Here is a 21980-nt window from a genome sequence, read left to right as displayed (position 1 = left end):
TAAGAATAAGAACACCAGTACATGGGATCAGAGCTGAGAAAATAATATTTTCTTATTTTTTTTTAACCCAAGAGTGCCGTACCCCTGAGCTATATCCATAGTCTTTGATTTTTTTTTTTTTTTTTAAGACAGGGTCTCCCTAAGTTGCTGAGGGTTTTGCTACATTACTAAACTGGCCTTAAAGTTTCAGTCCTCTTGTGTCAGCCTCAGTTTCACTTGAATTAAAAGCATTCTCATGCTTCCAGCTCAATAAAGTAATTCTTGAAGGAAGCAATAAAGAATATGAACAAAGCATATTTGTTTGAAAAAAAATCTTATTTAGATTATAAAGAGCATTACATGGTGGTTAATAGCCTGGATCTTTTTGCTGGGTAGCCTGGATTCCTGAATCTACCACTTATTAGCTGTGTGACATTGAGAAAATGCTTTACCTTTCTGTACCTCAGTTTATTCATTTATAATACATGTATATTAATAATGTTTAACTTATACAGCCAAAAAAATTGAATGAGTTGATATGTGTTCAGCATGTAGAACAGTTCTAGGCACATGGTAAATGCTAGTTGTATATATAAAAACTGTAAGTTGATGAGATTAAGGAATAGCTATTAATCTTCTGTATGGTTAAGCTGACATTAAGAAATTCAATTGGAGCTTGATTGGAAAAAGTCTGACATCTTATTTTATATGATGTGTATTCAGTTATTTTACTTCTGAGGCTAGCATACATTTTGAAACAATGGAATAGAAAGTCACAGTCAAATATAGGTTCTAGATCCATCTTTTTCAGTAGACTATAAGAAAATATTGCCATAGAGGAGAACCATGAAGGAAAATAAACTAGTTAGCACATTCCTGAAATAGTTCTCCTGGTTAACATTATGGTTGAGGACCAGATTAAAAATGGTAGAATGGAAGGTATGGAAGGTGTGAGAGTTGATACATTATTGGAGGTGGGGGATAATCGTGAACTTTTAGCTTGGGTAACTTGGGATGATTTTGCTATTAATAAGCTTTGTAACATGGGAGATTGAGGTTCAGTTTTTCTGATGCAGGAGCGGAGATATAGTAAAGACTGTATTTTGAATATTTTTAAATATGTAGCATTAATTAGGCAATCATACATAGCTACACAGTTAGTGAAAAGATAGTTCTAAATAAGAATCAGTAATGTTGACTTGATGGTCATCAGCATAAAGGTGACATTCAAGCTATAATAAAATGAGAAAACCAGACAATGTGGAATAATAGATATTAATAAATCATAAATTGAAGCCAGGGCTTCACCTGCAATATATTAGGGGAGAACATCAGAGGACTTCCTAGAGAAAGAGAAAAGAAGGGAACAGCAGAAGCATATTTGGAAAGAAGGCCAGGAGAGAGGATTATATATATTAAACCAAGAAGCTATTTCCAAGGAAGAATGGTCAACAACATCAAATGCTGTAGAAAAGCCATATCAAATTTTGAGACACCTTTGAATTTGCCACTTGCCACTTGCTGTATATTCACTTCAAGGGGAATTTCAGATCTTCTCTAGATGTTAGAGAAGTGAGTTGTTGATTGACTAAAGATGAACTGGGGGGATAATCAGTGGAGGCAAAATTGGGTAGTACAGGAAAAAAGAGGATGTGTACTAAGGAGTATATAGAGAAACTTTCATTGTTATTGGACTGGGTAAGATTTGCATATATTTGTCAACTAAGGAGAAGAAACTGGTGAAGAGGGCTGAGAGGGAAGAAATATTATGGAAACTATAGATATTTTTAATTATGCCTTTCCAAGATCATAAGCTTTCCCAGTAGATACTCATTACCGAACTATATTTTATTGGAAATTTATTCTTTTTTGCTATAAAGATTCTTCCAGATTTATCAGAAAGTTTTAAGAGAAGTGACAGAGGGAAATATCCATTCTAAAGTTTAATATTAAAAACAGAATTGGGGTGGCGGTTGTGGTACTGTTGGCAGAGTGCTTGCCTAGCAGATTGAGGTACTGAGTTTGATCCTTAGCACCACATAACCAATAAAATAAAGGCATTGTGTCCATCTACAACTATGAAAAAAAAATTAAAGAAAAAAACAGAATAGGCCTTACTTAATAACAGGAATAGATACAAATGTTAACAAGTGATGAGCTCATTTGTAAATTGAACAACACTTTTTAAGTGACTTTAAGAATTAATATATAGGGTAATTATAATAGTTATTTTTCTTTTCTCTCTAAGAATCAAGTGTTTTTTTCCATTTAAACAGTTTCTTTACATTTTGCTTCTTCACAAACATAAACATTACAGCTTTCTGACAACTAGTGCTATAGCACAGAATCAGTCCTTTTATATTTTCTGGCACCATAGCTAACCTAACCAAGTTTGGTTTTGAAGAAAATTTTTAATGATTTCATTTTAGTTTTCCATTCTAAGACAAATCCCTAGGATATAGACAATAGGTGAAGGAAGATGGTGTAATCCTGTGTGTTACATTCATGTTAGCTCATCTACTAATCAGAGAACCTTTCTCCCAACTTTATTTTCTGGACCTAACTTACTTCCAAACCACAAGGTATCTCTTACAACTGTGACCATTACAACAGAAATAAATGAAAAAAAATATTTCCCATAGAAGGCATGGGTAAACTTGTGATTAATTAAGTATGCTGTGAGTTTGAGGGAATAAAATTTTCATTACTATTTATTGTTAAAATATTTTTCACAATTATTCAGACTGCTTATTTCTTGTTCTCTAGGATACCGAGAGTGTAGTATTGAAGAATTTCGTTGTGCTGATGGGCGATGTCTTTTAAACACTCAGTGGCAATGTGATGGGGACTTTGACTGCCCTGACCATTCTGATGAAGCACCTTTAAATCCAAAGTGTAGAAGTGCAGGTACAAAAATACATAATGCTATGTTTATTCCAAAGTTTATTCTTAATGGCAGAACTATGAATGATTTTCTATCTAGTATAGTATTCAATGAAAGAAAATTTAAATTATTAAGCATGTGATATCTCTAGTGATACCATATAGGATCCTAGTAACCAACTACATTCTGAGGCTGTTTTAAAATTTAAATATATGCTCAAACTATGAAGATTTGAGGCAATGATTCTCATGGATGCATACCCTGTCCCCTTTTCCTCCAAAATGAATATTTAAAAAGAGTTTATATGAATGTAATTTTCCTACATGGACCTATTTTGAAAATTCAAATATATAAGTGTTCAGGATTTAATGAAATTATCATACTTTTCAATAGTACTTTTAAACTTGCACATTATGAATCAATTAAAATTTGAGGGCTGGGGTTGTGGCTCAGTGGTAGATCACTCGCCTAGCACATGTGAGGCCCTGGGTTCAATCCTCAGCACCACATATAAATAAATAAATGTATAAAATAATTGAAAATTCAAATCATTAAAAAATATTTACTGAGAAGTAGTCTATTATCCACACCTAGACAAAGTAAAATAAGTTGCATGTCATTTGCACAGAAATGTAAATATATTAGCCACTCTTCCCTATTACTATTCTAAAGATGAATATATAGCCATATATTTTAGAATAAACTTTAATTAATAAACAATTTTTTTTTCTCATGAAGTTTATATGTTAATAGACTTCTTTATACATGTATGATAAGAGAAATAATGCCGAAATCATCTGGTTATGAGTAACTGCAAAATCTGAGCTCCTTTCCATTGCTATATTTGGAACAACTATCATTCACCATCAATGTCCTTTTTATGCCCTGACTTAAAAATGTCAATGTTATATATTCTGGAAGAAAAAGTATTTAGAAATGTCTACCTATTCTATATTCTTAATTTTTAGAGACATAATTTCTCAGAGATCTATAGCTTGAGGAAAATGTCAAACTATCATTATGCTTTTGAACTCATTCTTCACAATTCAGATGAGACAGATAGTCCATTAGTTTTATCGTAGGTGCTTATTTTGATTGCTAATTTTCATAGTAAAGCTACATTTGCAGTATGTGTGAAACATCAGCATATAGTTTGCCCTTGGTTTTCCACATTTTATGTATAAAATATTTCACTGACTACAGAGTATTTTAAGTGTAAATATATTTATTATAATTTGACAGATAAGTTATTATATTTGTGAATATTTTCACCAACTATAGTATAAAAAGGCATGCCCTTTATATTCCATTTGTTTTCTTTTTCCAGAACAGTCATGCAACAGTTCATTTTTTATGTGCAAAAATGGCAGGTGCATTCCCAGCGGAGGTCTTTGTGACAATAAGGATGACTGTGGCGATGGTTCAGATGAGAGAAACTGCCATATAAATGAATGTTTGAGTAAGAAAGTCAGTGGATGTTCTCAGGATTGTCAGGACCTGCCTGTAAGTTACAAGGTAGGTAATCATCAAAAATAGCAACTTATGTGATACTTTAGATTTGAGATAATGAAAACTAGTCTAATATAATTGTAAACCTTAAAAGCCATTATAATATTGCTAGGTAAAACTATTTACAAAATGAGTGTTTATAAAAGAAAACATCATAATAGTGTGGTATAAAAGTTGTGAGAATATAGTTAAAAAGACAAAAGAATAAAAAATAATTTTCAATATATTCAGAACATAAAGAAAGAAAAGACAAGGGAAGACTCTGCTCAATGAAGATACAATGATAATAGCTATGTAATTTTATATGCAACTCTTAACTTCTTATTTCTTCCCTTCTTTTACCCCTGTACATCTTTGAAGGGTAATGGTCTAATCATTTATTTAGTGTAATACCAGAGCACCACATTTTTTATTATTATAAGCAAGAAGCAAAAACTAGAAAACATGAGCTATTAATTTTGAGTGCAGATACACTAAAAAAAATAAAGAAAGAAAAGAAAAAAACAAATCATACCTAATAGCATAATTGCTTTTTTGTCTGTACCATTTCCCTAAAGAGGGTGATTCACTGGCAAAATTGAGAGGAAGAAATAGCTTCTAAAAACAACTTTTTTTCAGTATGTTGAACTAGTGTATTAAACTAACTCAAGATTGAAATATAAATTTGTGGGTTAGGTTAAAATTAATTATGTAGATATAAAGAAGAACTCATTAAGAGAAATCCATTCATAGACTGGGGTATAACTCAGCTAGGTACCTGCTTAGAGTGTGCAAGGCCCAGGGTTTACTCCCCAGTACCACTTTTTTTTTTCAGTGAGTTATTTGAAATTTTTTTCTTTTGTTTTTAACTAAGTAGAATTTCTATATAAATTAGTAATAGCATAGAACTTATATAAAATGCAGAAACAGTGTACTTCTTATGTAGACATTTACTGGAGTTTGATTCTGTTTTACTGAGTTTGTACCCTTCGGAACTCACATAGAATACTGTGTACATTTATGAACATGATATTTTGTCAAAAAGGATCTGGAGCACAGGTCTTTGGAAGAAGTATGGCTAAAGCAAAAATGACTTGCTAGCTGTATTTAAATATATGAAGTTCCAGAACAGAAAGCTTACCAGGTCTGAGTTGTTTCAGATATTAGAATTAGGGGTTTGAAATTAGATTATGTTCAACATAAAGAAGAATTTTCTAAAATTAGAACTTTTCACATTGGAATGAGCTGTTGTACATGCATCATCTCTAGATGTATTTCTGCAGTGGTGAAATGAACTTCTTAAAACAATGCTAGAGATAAAGAATGTGTGTGAGACCAAACTGCTTTCTCTGCCAGTCCTATGACAAGCCAGTTCTATATAATGTCAAATTTAGCTGAACAACCAATTTGCTATTTCAGGTCTCAGACCTTCTGGTATTATGATTAACTTAACCGCATCAATAAAGATTGTACTAAATATCCAAATGGGATCCTAATTAGAATAAGTTATACTCCATGTTTGTGTAATATTTCAAAATACACTTTACTACCATGTATATCTAAAAAGAACAAATAAACTAATAAAAAATGTTTGCACCATATAAAGTTCTAACCTACAAGCTACAATAATCCTTCCCTTTTACTGGTAGTACACTCATTGCAAGAAAAAAATATATATATGTTTTTACTTAAACAATATCTTTATTTTTTTTATGTGGTGCTGAGGATCAAACCCAGTGCCTCACGCATGCTAGACAAGCACTTTATCTCTGAGCCACAACTCCAGCCCAAGAAACCTATAATTATAAGTTTTTAGACACAGTATTTTATTAAGAAGTAGTTGAATTTACAGGACTAAGACATGCATGCACTCATTCACAAATACTGTTATTGGAAGAAGGAAACAAACCAAATGAGCCAGGACAGTTCTTAATAGAGTAAGCATCAGATAATTAATTTTGGCAGTAAATAATATATTAAAATCCAAGGGAGCAGGAAAAATTACTTACATAGATATGTTTCATGGTTTTTATAGAATTACTATAGATAACTAGTTATAATTTTAAGTCAACAGGTTTATGAAGAATTCAATAGTTCTATTGCATAAATGTCCATTCTATATGATAAATTTCAAAGTATATCTCTAGTTTTTTGTATATGAATTTATTATCTGTCATAACAATCATGGTAGTAAAACATCAAATTTATAGAATTTAAAATGGGTACTTTGTGACATGACATTAAAAATTAGATTTTTACTTAAAATTCAAACATATAGATACTTAGTGCATAGAAATACCATATTTGTAAAACTATTTTTGGTAGAAGAAAATATCATCCATAAAAGCATATTAAGTCATACTTTTTAATCACTTAAAAGATTCCTTACAAAGAAATGAGTGTTTATTGTATCAGCATATACTTTCTCTTCTCTAAAGGGTTCATACAATCAAGTGCCAATTCTAGCTGAAATTGACAAAACTGTTTAATCATTCCAAAATGTGTGTATATGAAACCTGAAGAAATGCTGTAAATAATATTCTTAAGTGTGTACATGCATATCAAAGCTAATGAATTTTTAAAAATCGTCTATTGGAAGAAGCAAGACTAATGTAAAAATTTACAATGGATAACAGAACCATAAATAAAAGTTTTAAAAGAAGGATCAAATCTAATATTTAACATATTTGTGTGTATGTGCATGTGTGTGTGTATGGCAATTTTTCAATAGAAAATTGAATAAAAAGTCTACATACAACAAAATCCATATAGCGGGGAAAAATATCAACTAATGGGTTTCTCTTTTTCAGGGAATAGGAAAAGCTATTCTGTAACCTATTTCTCTTGCAATATCAGCAGAACATGACAAGAAGTCATACTCTCAATTCTGCAGTAAAATGAAAATTGTCATCAAAAGCAAAACTTAGATTTTGGGACTGTGAAAATTTGAGTATTTGCTGTAAAACAAACAATATGTCTACCTACTTAAAAGGAACTAAAATATTTAACTAAAGTATGGATCTTAGCTTGATGGGAAAATAATTTATCATATAAATATAAGTGTACTTTTGGTAGGGAAAAAGATTCAATGTATTCATTACAAAATAAAATAATTCATATTTGTAAATATCACTTAAAAAGTAGCACATGATTTTTTTTCTAAAAGCAATAGGAAAAATTTGAGTAGCTATTTTTTCCTGGTTGCTATATGTTTCTATAACAATAACATAAATCTGAAAACTATGATATAATTCTGGGTGGTAAGAAAAACCAAGAAGATATTTAGTCTAAATCTTATTTCATAATAATTTTCTTTCTAAGTGAAGGTAAAATATTTCAACACTACTATTTTTCTATTAAATATAGACAAATCTCATATCTTTTTAACTTTAAAAATGGAAATGATTATCATTCTAGTTTCATTTCTTATAGACAGATGTCTTTTGATAATTTGGGAGGAAAAATGTTTTTAAGATAACGTAAATGGCTTGGGATATAATTATCATTTTTAAATGCCTCTCCTTCAAAAGCAAGAATTCATAATTTACTATAAACCTAAACTTGCTTGTATAGAATTGTATATTGTAATAACTTTAACCAATTTTACTCTCAATAAATTTATTTCCTGTAAATTTGTTTTATTGAAGACATCTATTTGATATAGTACTTCTATGGATATAGGCATTCAAAGCAATTTTCAACCCTTATTGAAATTAAGATGTGTTTTCTTTTTATAATGTTGAGAGGAATTCAACCTATTCTATGGTATTTATTTCACTTGTTCCATATTGCCTCTTAATCCAACACTGCTCTGTGTCTATCAGACTTCTGGCTTCCTAGCCACATGATCATATGATGTAATTTCCAGGACTTTACAGTAATCACTGGAAAGATTTCTCATTTAAAAAAATATATATTTGTTCTTATTAATGTATTCAATTTGCCAATTTAACTGTTTTCAAGTGTACAGCTCAGTGGCTTTAAGCATTTTATTTTCTTTGGCCATAGAATAAGCACGAGTTCCTTGTGGCTCCCTAGTACATGTTGCCAGCATGGGTCTTCTCAAAGAAAATAAAAGTGCCACCAATTTAGATTCAATGGGGCGAGGTGGGGAAAATGCTGTGGCTTTTACCTTTTCTTTGCTGGCTTGCCAGTGGGTTCTAGAAATTTAAATAATCCATTGTAATTGATGAGTGTTATTAGATTATTGCAGATGTAAATTGTTAAAGTGGAAGTGCTGAGGGCTTAAAGGGCTTCAACCTTATAAAAGTTATCAGGAGAAAGGTATTATTTTTCTTTGGGACACATTCAGATAAAGTTGATGTAATCTTTTTGCTTCCCTCCATATAATGAACATTTTTCTTATATAAAACTTCTATCCCTTAATTAATCAGTAGTTGATTATTTAATACTGTGGACATATATCACTCTAATATCTTTCCCAGTGGATTCGTCTCTTTTACTCTGAAACAAATGCTCCAGTGTATGAAATGTTTGCTATGAACACCTCTTGAATACAAGTCCCTTTAAGAGAGTTTCTTCTTAACTCACTGTCCTTCTCAGTACTCACAAATTCCTTTATTCAAAGGTCATGGAATAGTCTTGGTAGATTAATGGTAATCATTATTTGGCCAACTATAGGTTCCTTTTCTATAATACTAATAATTTTTAGATTGTAAGAAGAGAACACAAAGACAATGAACAATCACAGTGACTTATCAGTTTTAGGAATCAAAAAATTATATGGCATGATGTTTGTACTCAAAGAGTTGACATACCAGTTGGTAAGTTTCATGTGTCCTCCTCTTTGTATAGAATCAGCTTCAGTTAATAAATACTAGTTGAGACATACTGTGTGTTAAAATTGTGAGTCCCAGCTCTCTTACTGGCTTCACCTAGGCACCTTCATGCTTCCATCCTCATCAGTTAACTAAAGATGAGAACATCTGCATTATAGATTTCTGTCTGTGATTAAACAACATATGACAATGTTAGAAACCTTCAAAGATCTACATAAGGATTCATTCTTATGATTGTTGATGTCTTCTAAAAACATAATATGATGCAATAGAAAAGGCCAAAAGAACATGAAGGTGTTGTGAGTTTTCTTTTCCCTTTCTGTAGACTTAAGGCTTTAGCACTGTCAAATTAACTTTTGCAATTTTGCCAGTCCCAGAAGATCAAATGAAGATATTTGGAAAAGTGTATTTTTCAAATTTTAACTTCCAATATTACATGTAATTTTTATTAAAGGTTAATTGCTACAAGACATAAGGATTTGCCATTACCTAATGTTAAGTGCTTTTCTTGCTAGAATCATGCTAAAGGTATATCCAATAGCAAAAGACAGTGACAATGATATGAATTGATAATGCTCATTTTTCTTTCCCCAGTGCAAATGCTGGCCTGGATTCCAACTGAAGGATGATGGTAAAACATGTGTGGACATTGATGAATGCTCTTCAGGATTTCCCTGTAGCCAGCAATGCATCAATACTTACGGGACCTACAAATGCCTCTGTACAGATGGGTATGAAATACAACCTGATAACCCAAATGGCTGCAAATCACTCTCAGGTATCGAATTGAACTTGTCCACTGAACCAACCTCAGTTATCTATATGGATCTCAAATTTTATGTTCATTTTTATTGAATTTACTACTCCTTGCTATTTCTGAGATATCAAAAATCTTGCCTACTTCCCTCAGTATGGGACTGTGTCATTATGATTTTGTATGCTGTACATATGCTGCTGTGTTTATAATATCACTGCATTTTCATTTTTCAAATTATTAAGTGTTTGCTATATTTTGAGAGTACTCACCAAGAAAAACAACTATGTTACTATTATATTCTGTTGAAACACATATTCTTGAGTGCAAGTTTGTCCAAGATCATAAAAGAGCATATTATGATATTATTGTAATATTTTTATTTCTCCATTGTACCACATATATTCCTACATACTTGCCAAGGGAAATAACAGATTATCGATGATGATAATAATAATAATAATCAACAATACTAATAGCAAGTCAGGTATATAATACTATTTGAATCCTTCCAATGATTCAACAAATATTATTAAAGCTCTGATTATTCCAATTAATTTATATGACTATTAAATTAGAGATTTAATAAAGCATGGCACAAAACTTTAAAATTATTGTAAACTATTATGGGAAAAAATTATAATGATACACAACGATGTATGTGAATGACTATTAAAGTGGGTAAAAAACAATGGTGTTCAAGAGTATATCAGGCCCCCTTAAAATGAAACATATTACTGGATTCTCACATAGATATACGTTGGTGACATTAGATATTTTGTTATTAACAAAGTAGATAACAAGGATAAAAATTTTTAAATAAGTATTTTAAAACTTTGTACATTACAGAGAAAAATGTCAACTAAATTTAATTTTTCATTTCATTATCACTTCTTCTTTGAATATTCTTTACTGAATCAATTAGATATCATTTAGAGCCCATCATTTTATATGCCAACCTTCTTGCTTCTGGCAGCTCACTGTGGGCTACATGATGCGTTTAGTGACATGCTGCAAGAAAAAGAGATAAAATGTTAAAAGCAGCCAGTGTTTCTCTTCAATAGACTTTTCATAGAGGATTGTGTAGAAAAGACAAATGCTAATGATTACATATCCATTCGAATATCATGTAACCATGAAATAATTGTTTCACATTAGTAATAATAATTAGAACCTAATAATGATTTTGAATATAAAAAATCTGTTCTTGAAGTGAAGTTCTTGAAGTAAAGACAGTTCAAATTTTTAAACCAATTATATTTGAATTTTAAAAAATAGTTTCCTAAGTATTAGTGTAGAAATTAACTGATTAATTTTATATTTATATGTCTGAAACTGTGTATGTGTTTATATGTATGTACACACACATGCACAAACATGCTTTTTTTGTGGGGGGTGCTGATGATAAAATCCATGGTCTCAGCCATTCCTGGCAAGCACTTTACCACTGAGTTATAGCCTCAGACAAATTTGAAATAATATTGACTGGAATGGCAAGACATCTTCTAATTAAGAGCCAACTTTGAGTTGAAAAGTATGATAAATCTGAATTTGGCCTCAACACAAAGATTGGGATAACTGATTAAGAGTGCTGTCAGAGATAATGTAAGAGTGTCCAATGTGAGTGTTAGAGTATACACTGAAACCTTAATAGCAGGGTCTAATAATACCTTATTTTAATACCTTACTCTTACATATTAAATATGAAACAAAACAGCAAAGGAAGGAATGAAAAATTTCAAAACAACCATAACATTATTTGATTTATAATAAAGTGCAAATTAAAACACATAAAGTGATTACCTTTTGATATGTTTTCCCATTTTTTTCTGTGAACATTAAATTTGCATATTTTGGCAAATAAGTATATGAACATGTTTACAAAGACATACAAGACAAATAGTTTACTGAGTTTTTCCAGGATTATAATAATTGAAAATATGATCAAATTGACTTTATTTAAATATGTATTCAAATACAATGTAGTGTGCAGCACTTTTTGAAATTCTTTTCTTTAATAATGTATTTGACTTGCAAATAAATTCTGAAGAGGACACCAAAATAAGGTACAGAGGATCTTTCTGTATATTGAGCAAGATCAAACTTTATCATGCACTTTCCTAGATTCTAAAATAAATGAGATAGTAGAACACAATGGACAGTCTCATTTGAAGGAATTACAGATTAATAAAGGATTAAAAAATAAGACCCATGAGAAAAGGTAAAATTAATAAACAAAAAATAGAGCCTGGAGTTCAGAAATCACTTAAGTCCTCAGGCACATGAAAAAAGTGTGTCTGTGCAATGATTCCACTTGACCTCTACCCAGGTAATTCTAAAATTTAACTGGTTGATTATCAAGGAGAAATTTTCTGATATGAGAGTTTAGCTGAACCATTGAATTTTTTGATAGGTGTAGATTATCCTTTTTTAAAAAATATACATTATAAAATTGGAGTGTAACAGCAGATATTTTCTACTAATGCCAGATCAGATATTTGGATGGCCAATAAAATTGAGGGCAAGAGAAAAATGCACTCAGAATTATGTAGATTTCTGTACTCCCATGGCATTTGCTGTCTTTTCTTTTACTATTGACCACATTGCTGAGTATAAACTTTTAAACCATTAATCTACCAGAACAACAGTGTGTTTGAATTTACATTGCTGCTAAACTACTGAAACTAAACAGAAGAGATCATAAATATTAAATGTCTAACTGGCTCTTTGCTTTGGAATTTAGATGAGGAACCTTTTCTAATTCTTGCTGATCATCACGAGATAAGGAAAATTAGCACTGATGGCTCCAACTACACACTTTTAAAACAGGTATGATTCCGTAACTTTTATTATGTGTTCTCCAGGCATGCATTCAAACTGCAGAAATACAGGACAGTTAGAATTTATGTAACAAATATTTATGGATGCATACACATATAAGCATGTATATAATATTACATAAGTGCTCTTTTTTTGGTGATGAGCAGGTAATGCTTTCAAACTGCCTTATCATACGGCACTGAAGAAGGTAAAGATAATAAGGCATAATTAATTCAAGAGAAATATTATCTCAGGAATAGCTTAATTACAGAAAGCATAACCATCTCTTTTAAAGTGTTTTGTGAATTACCCAAATTGTTTTTCTCACCTTGAGATATAAAGTAACCTTTTCCTGAATTCCATGTTCCTGTTCATAAAACCAGGAAATACAATAGGATAGAAGATACCTAGTCTTTAAAAATTGGAATCATCAAGAGAGTAAAAGTGAGAGTATAAGAGTCGTGACTGCAAGGTCTCAAGAAAAGGTGTTTTCAGTCTTATCTTCTCCTCTCCCAGTACCACCCACTTCAAGAGAAGCTGGGCTGATGTGTTTTCGTGTTTGACTCCTGTTCTCTGAGTTCATTTTTATATGTGACTTGAAATGGAAAAATTATGACTTACACTTTGTAATAGTATATAGAACTGTGAATTATTCACCACAAATGTTTTTTTTTCCTCCAGGTATGCAATGAAAATAGACCAAATTCAAATTAAAAATAGAGTGAAACTACATGTACTAGGGAAGTTACATACACTTAGTTAGAGCATATTTTAGTTATTAAGAGAAACGTCTTTCCTTGGAATCTGTATCTTGTATCTGTTTGTCTATAAATGACTTTGCTCCAACTGTACAATACATCAACATTAAGGACATTTCTTATATTTGTGATATGTTTATCAGAGTGTTAGATATAAATAAAGAGACCATTTATATGGTGACTTTTTGGAAACAAAGAAGACTTACAGTCATCCTAAGTATCTCAGAGGGAGATTGGTTTCAGGATTCAGCAAAATCCAAAATGCATAAATGATCAGTTTCTTATATAAAATTGTACAGCATCTCCATATAATGTGCACACATCCTCACACATATTTAAATTCATCTGTATTCTACTTATAATATCTGGCATAATATATATACTTTACAAATAGTGACAGTTTTAGAGAACAATCACAAGGAAAAAAATCTGCACATGTTCAGTACAAATGTAATTTTTCCCATGATATTTAATGGTGGTTAGTTGAATTGATGGATACAGAGCACAAAGATATAGGGAGGGCTGACTGCCCTTAATAAAAGTTAGTTTTACTACTGTCTGCTGGATTTCTTCACTGCAGCTTCAGAATTTCTTCATTTCGCTTTAGTGGTAAGAGTAACTTTAAGTGCACATATTTATTAGCCAGTGTGAGATTGACTAATCCTGGCAAAGTCACATTTTTCCAGACTTCTTCTAGATAACAGATTGAATTTCACTGAGAGAGAGAGAGAGAGAGAGAGAGAGAGAGAGAGAGAGAGAGACAGAGAGAGAGAGAGAGACAGAGAGACAGAGAGAAGGAAAAGGAAGAACAACAGTGTCAACAGTGTGTGCAAGAAAGATATCAGGGAGAAGGAAGTGGAGAGGGAAATGGGAAGTATTAAGAATTGAAACAGAAAAAAACTGTGTTATATGCAAATATGTCTAACTAATGCAATAAAAATATACTTTAAATATTTTACATGAAAATCCAGATTTTCTGGCTGTTTATGAAGAGTAGAAAAGTATATGGTGCTAGCGTCACATTCTTGAATGATCACATACCAAACAGTGTAGCAGTTACCATTTTGATTTAGAATTCATGCTCTCCAGTCCACTGGAATCTTCAGATAATCCATGTCCTTGCAGCATGTGTACTTGCCCTGTTTTTGAATGTCTGTGGATTTAGGCTCTTTCTCAGAGTTTGGAGTGAAACGCTAATTTCCACTATGTCACACTGACCCTCTCTTCAAAAATGGATCTGTGAAAAACTTTACAAAAATTAAAACATTTTCAGGAATTAATGAAAACCAAACAGAAAGCTATCTAAAGTATAATAATTAGACAGCTGTCTTTTGGGAAGTTGATAATGTAAGAGTAATCATTTGGGAGGAAGTTTTAAGAATAAACATAAAATGAAAATTTTCTTTGCTTCCCACTCTGTTTCCTACATGATCTAGTTTAATTCTTTTTTTTCTGTACAGTGTATTTTTAAACATATTAAAACTGCAAAACATTGAAAATTATCTCATTTGTGTCTATGTCTTCTCAGTCCCTCTATCCATTATAAACTTAAAAATGAGATATGCCAGCCATTGATTTTCTGGTGTGGTATCTGGAAAAGGGATATGTTTCTTTTCTCTTAACTAGTATTTTTGGCATTTCACTCTTCATACTATGCATTTTTAGTTTAATAGGAAGTGGTTTCTATTGAGAATACCTTATTTTTAAGCTCAGATAAACCACAAGGTTAACTAATATAGCAACAATATTGATTGTGTTCATGAGAACAGTTTCTGGATCAGTTCTTTGTTTCATTCTCCAACCCTGATGAGGCTCAGAACATTTTCATTGGTATCCCTTTTGTGGTCATTCATGGCAAGTGTGTTGTCTGAGATTGTTCCTAGTGAAACAAAATGTTTTTTTTTTTCTTCTATGCTTCATTTAAGTCTGTTTCTCATAATAGACTTACTTTAGTACATTCTTTAATATAGCTCTTTTTTTCCCCTGATGCTATCATTTTAGACTACTGCAAATTATTAGTACATAAGTAGGGGAATTTTAGATATTTTTCTTAGTTTATGAAAATGAATAAGGAAAGAAGAAGGTAAGGTAGTTCATTAAGACCCTGAACACCTATGTTTTGGGGAAACATTTATTAGTGTTAATTCTGGAGTAAGGAAACAAATACTCGAAAACTTGATATGAGAGAAGCCTCACATCAAGTTTTACCTATGGGCTGCTTGGAATATATTATTTCTTCGAAGGAACAAATTTTTAACCACAATCTTATCATAGCACTTTAAAATTTTTAAGGAGTTTTAAGCAGTAAAATCATTTTTCCTCTTTAGAGACTTTATTCACATATGTGGAATGAATTAGAAGACAGAGGGAGGTGATTAATTATCTCTTCACATTTTCTCTCAACTCAAATAAATGAAAAGGCCTTGGTTGTTTGGAACTTTTATGTATAGCTGATTAAAAAATGATTTATCCTAATATGTTAAATTTTGTTCTGTTATCATTAGTAATAGTCTCATAAAATTTTATTAAATAAATTTATAACAAGTATTAAAATTCTTTTTTTAAAGTTGTGTATTCTAAAACACAGGTGTGGTGCTAGCCCACCTATAGTTTAAATTCATACGCCATGCTAAGAAAATATATTTTAATAACATAGATTTTAGGAATGAAAATTAATCAAGTAACTTTCCAATATGTTATACAATGCAATTCTAGCAGTGCTTTTATCCCAGTAAATTGTATAGAGAAACAAAACACAATTTCCTAAATTAATCATCTTGAACCAAAGGGTGCAAATCTTCAACTACAGAAATGAAAGAAGCAAATAGGATTTTGATGAAACCAATTTTCAGCTCTGAAACCACTGGGATGACTCTAGTTTTCAGGCATTATTTTGACCATACCCCTGGCTGTTTTAATGTTCCTTGCATATGATTCTACAAAGAGAGAATTGCAGAGTTTTCTGTGGGGATTAAGAGTAAAGCCACTGAAAAAGGCCCAGCTTGTCCAAATAGATATGTCAGGATTCACAGATTCAGCTCCTCAGCATTTACAGCTTTAATTTCTTATACTTGACTTGCTAAATTTGGAATTGGATTTTTATTATCTAAATTGATTATTGCTAAGAAAGAAATTCTGCCATGATTGGGGATTGTATGTAAATCCTTTCTAAACTTAGCGAGAAATTTCTCCATGTTTTTCCTATAAAGCTCTCTAATTTAGTCCATTGCCAAACCAACACAGAAGCCTAACCCATTTATATTATTTCCTCCAGAGAGAAAAAGCATTTGAAAAGAGAGGATATTGTAAAAGACTATTGAGGTGATTTTTAAAATCTCTCTATGGAACTTGCTAGAATACACGTAATTTATATTTTAGAAATTTGATTTTTTTCATAGCCACTTTCCTAGATGAATATAGTTAAGTGCATTTAGTTAATAGTATGTGAATGGATACTTAAGGAATCTATTGAAACTGTGACTAAACATTATTTTTCATTTTTCACCATTTATAATCATTATTCTTGATTAGGAATATTGTCCCTAAGAAATGTGCTTGCATTTATTCATTTGAGCTTACTGAGGAATTTATCCTGAGTCATGTTTTCTACCTGTATCTCCTATTTATGACCAACATCATGCAATTACATGGGGTTAGGATATTTCAGATTAGATTTATAATGTGGAACCGAAGAAAAAGATCGTCCACAGTAAACAAAATAAAAGTGTAAGATTTGAATTTGTGATGTTAGCACCATTATTTCTAGAATTCAGCTTTGCTGCAAGATGAAAGGAGAAACAAATATCTGTATGGAGTCTGAATAGTAGCCATTTATCCTTGGCCTGAATTTTATAAAGGACTATATAGATCTATGGCACTGTTGCTTTTGTTATCAGATTCTGAATTTTGAGACTAGATTTGGGAACTGAACTCAGACCTGGGAATTACCATCTTCCTATACTTTCCCACAGCTTGCTCCCATACCAAACAAGAGCAAACAAAAAATATGTTTCCCTGAAGGTATTGATCCTTACCCATAAGACTACAACTGTTTTACAATTTGAGGTGTAAGAACATTTCTAGCGTGAATGTTGATATAAGCAAGCTCTACATAGTTATAAACACATGACAAAGGTCTCTTGGGGTTTTACCAAGAGAGTATAACATTAATTATTTAATAATATGTAAAAATTTACATACTAATAAACTATTCTAACCTTAAAATGAGTTAACACAATTTAAATTGTGACCCAAATTTTGTTAGTTCATGAAGTAGCAAATATGCCAGTACTAAAAGAGATCAGATTTAAACTCTGAAATCATTTAAACAACTCACTACAAACAAAATACCCAGATTCTGATGTACTATCCCCAATTCTAAGTAAATAGCAGAACAGCCCACCAAAACTCTGTAACTTCTAGAAACCCAACAGCTGAATTTGTGTTCTGTTTCATTACCTACTAAAAAATGCATAACTGTGGGTCTGAAGGGAGGCATTTTCTCACATTTCCACCAGTAGAATAAAAAGATGTTGAATATCTATTTCTTCCTTGGTCAAATACTCACCTAAGGTCATAACTTTTAAATTCTAATATGACACTCTGCTGCCTGAGGAGCCATTTGAAGCATGAAAAAAGGAAGCTCATTGATGTTTTGGGAACAAGAGCTATTGCAGAAAGTAAAATTCTTAAACCTTCCTTCCTCACTCATCACATGGTAATCCAGAAATCAACATCATTCTTTAAGAATTTTCTACTGTCCAAATTTAGAGTTTACTCCATAGAACAGACAATATTAAAGGCATCAAATTTATTGTCAACATTAAGAAATGCCTTCTTAAATTATTTTTCCCACCTTCCTGGCTATCTAAACTCCTAAAAACATTCCAAAAATGTTGTATCCTATTTGGAAAATATTTTTAAATAAATTATACAGCTTTTAAAGTGCATACTATGTGAAATTATAAATATATGCTGAATGATCTTAATAATAATGGTCACTAATGTTATTTATTTTAATAACTTGAGAATCAATGGGAGATAATGATTCTCATGAACTCCTAAATATTTATAAATACTTTTTTATGACTTGTTATTATAAATATTTTTTCTTTTGTTTTTAGGGATTAAACAATGTTATTGCTATAGACTTTGATTATAGAGAAGAATTCATCTATTGGATTGATTCTAGCAGACCTAATGGAAGCCGCATAAATAGAATGTGTTTAAATGGAAGTGACGTTAAGGTAATTAAATATTACAGTAATAAGAGTGCTGAATATTTTATTGCTATGATTATAATAGGGATATGTTCTTTGATGTAAATGATGTGACTTTTAGTTTGTCTTACCCTCATTTCAATTTTACTGTGTAATTTAATAATAATTGCTTTAAATGTGAAATAAGAACATTCTTATCCTTATGTTTTATTATAATGCAATTATTTACAATACCATAAAAATCAAATTAATAAAATAAAATTTAGAAACCAGTCCACATCCCTAGAAAATGTGATGGATGTCTTTAGCTTGAATGATTTATGCTTAAGATTCACTCATGTTGATTTAAATACAAGGGGAAGTTGATATTACCATTTTAATTAAAAAATAAATATCAGAGTATTGATTGAAGTTGTAGCATTATTAAAATTAACTTCCTATAGATGGAAAAACTGCATGCATGTGATATGTGTAAAATCATGAATGTTCTGATTTGATAGCATCAAGATTAAATAAACATAACTTTCTTATTATGAGCTATTTGATATGACTTTTCTGTTTTATGACTTTTCTGAGTTTTAAAACCAATTATAAGTACTATATATTTGCAACAAAATATACTATAAATAAGTTGTAAATTTAAGTAGATGAGACTTCAATTATTTTAACTTTTTTGTAGCCATTCATAATATCACCAAATGTTTAAAAGCAATCAATAGTAAAATATTCATGAAATCTTAAAGTGTTCATATACAGAGGAATATTTCAACTTAATCAGGATAACTATTTAATAATGGTTCATAAAATGAAATATCAGTATATGATAGTGATAACAGATTGATTCTAGCAGATCAAGTGGATATATCGATCAAATTAGCAGATTTTTTAATTTTATAATTTAATTTTGACAATTGTATTAAAATTTTATGAATGTTACATTAGTTAAAGTTGACCATTTATTTTTACAAGAAATTAAAAGTTTATATTACATTTTTTTAGTTTCTGAAGATACTTCAACATATTTGAAGTGTGTTGTTTCTACTGCCATGCTAATAATACTCTATTATTTTAATCATAACAAATTAATAAATCCATGTTTTTGTCCCATGAGATTACTAATTCACTGATGTTCAGTTAAATAGCAGCCATGTCAATTTTCCAAATCTGCAATCTGGTAAGGAAAAAGGCATAAATATGCCTTGCAATCAACACAGAAGATTGATATCATTAATCGTTGCAAATATTCACATTGCCACTTTGCAAATTTATTATTGATGGCATTAGGGAAATTAATGAGTATAAAATTTAGCATTTTCTTTTCTTTAATTACACAATCATTGGTTTCTCTGCAGCTCCAAGATTCACTTGTTTCTCACATAGTTTGAAAGAACTGAGAACTTCGAAACACCTGTCATTGGGTGAAGATTTCACTAGAAATTTTATATAACACCAGATTTTTTTAACTCAGTATTTCATTTTATTTTTTCAATATTCTTCTTTTATTGATTTTAAAAAATAATGACAGCAGAATGCATTACAATTCTTATTACAAATATACAGCACAATTTTTCATATTTCTGGTTGTATATAAAGTATGTTGACACCAATTTGTGTCTTTATACATGTACTTTGGATAATGATATCTATCACATTCCACCATCCTTGCTAATCCCCTGCTCCTTCCTTTCCCTCCCACCCCTCTGTCGGTATCACATCAGATTTTTAAACAGAAAGCCTATATCCTTAATATATTTGATGTTGTCATGGGTTATAATTGATAAGAGCAGTTGTATAAATATTTTTATTTCCCTTTTGTCTAGGATCAAATATTTTGTGCACATTCTCATCTCTTGCTGTAGTTATTTTTAAGAGGGCAAGAGCAATTGGAAGAGTGGTGAATACTATGGATAATAGCACAAAACCTGTTAAAAATTAATAATACCAACAATTTCTCCTATATGTTTGTGATATATTTTTGTTCCCTATTTTAAGAGAATGAATACATAAGCTCCAATGAAAATGTGAAAACCAATTGTACGTCTGTCAATACATTTTTATTGCCGTTTAATTTTTTTTTATTAAGACTGCTTCTAATTTCAGAGGGCGATTAGATATTAAGTAATTTCTCTCAAATAAGTAAGTATTTGTATTGTGGTCAATTGTTTTCTTCTTATCTAAATTACATTTCTCATGTTTTAAATAGTTTTCTGTATCTCAGTAAAAATAATGAAGCGATTACTCAGTTTTCATTCTAGGCATTTATGCTATTAAGTTTTTAAATTCTTATTTTATTAGGTAGTGCATAATACAGCTGTCCCCAATGCACTTGCTGTTGATTGGATTGGAAAAAACCTCTATTGGTCTGACACAGAAAAAAGGATGATTGAAGTATCCAAACTCAATGGCTTATACCCTACTATACTCGTTAGCAAAAGGCTGAAGTTTCCCAGGGACCTGTCTCTAGATCCTCGAGCTGGGTTTGTAACTTTTTTTTTTCTAACTTATCAATACATTTGCTGTGGAAAAGAATAAAACATACATATTTCATTAATTTTAGTTAATTTAAATCTTGAAAAAAGACAAGTGAAAAACAAACTTTTGAATCAAATGTTGCAGTGTTGGTGGTGTTCACAAATATGAACAATGTAATTCCTGCACTGCTTTATAGCAGGAGATATAAGCAGTATTCATGGGTAATAAATGACAAAATGAATCATCAAATGCATTCAAGAGGAAAAGAAAGTGAGAATAATGGGAAAGTACATGTGGAGCTGTGTATCATTTGCATTTTAGTGTGAGGATGATGAAAAGTCATTGCAAGGTTCAAGGACAGCAACCTGGAAATTTCAGATGAGGGATGAATGCACATTAAAGTGTCAAAGCTGTCTGGTGTATGATTTCTAGAGTTCTATAGATTATGACCATTATCTTTCACAGTCAATTATGTTGTGTTTGTAGGAAGAGAATACATACCTTTTCATTTTTTATACTATAATTTAGAGTGATTACATACTCCAAGATCATCTTTGTAGAAGTTCTACCTACCCAATGCATTTGTTAAAATAACAAATTTATAGAAAGTTTGACATTTTAAAATAGGATATAATTATAGTAGCAAGTATTATGAAAACACTAGTGTTTGTAATGTTTTACTGTCTAAATTAATTCCACAAACTATGTTATATCTAATAATTGCCATTTGTCATGCTGTTTGTAGCAGTTAGATTTTGCTTCCTGTTGTTATATGGTATCTCTGTTTTTGGTTCCTCAAGTTTATAA

At 30.8% G+C, this 21980-nt stretch overlaps 1 protein-coding gene across 1 annotated transcript in view; it reads left to right on the top strand.

Annotated features, from left to right (window-relative positions):
• Nucleotides 1-21980, top strand: part of Lrp1b (LDL receptor related protein 1B) — a 1492917-nt gene that overhangs the window by 1250675 nt on the left and 220262 nt on the right. Inside the window, exons 54-59 of the mRNA XM_077794359.1 lie at nucleotides 2746-2886; nucleotides 4191-4378; nucleotides 9745-9928; nucleotides 12648-12733; nucleotides 18606-18728; nucleotides 20997-21178. Of these exons, the coding sequence (XP_077650485.1) occupies nucleotides 2746-2886; nucleotides 4191-4378; nucleotides 9745-9928; nucleotides 12648-12733; nucleotides 18606-18728; nucleotides 20997-21178 (904 nt within the window). The remainder of the gene's footprint in view (nucleotides 1-2745; nucleotides 2887-4190; nucleotides 4379-9744; nucleotides 9929-12647; nucleotides 12734-18605; nucleotides 18729-20996; nucleotides 21179-21980) is intronic.

The sequence above is a fragment of the Urocitellus parryii genome, chromosome 1, assembly GCF_045843805.1.
Source record: "Urocitellus parryii isolate mUroPar1 chromosome 1, mUroPar1.hap1, whole genome shotgun sequence".
Taxonomy (NCBI): domain Eukaryota; kingdom Metazoa; phylum Chordata; class Mammalia; order Rodentia; family Sciuridae; genus Urocitellus; species Urocitellus parryii.
This window is presented reverse-complemented; position numbering and strand designations above follow the sequence as displayed.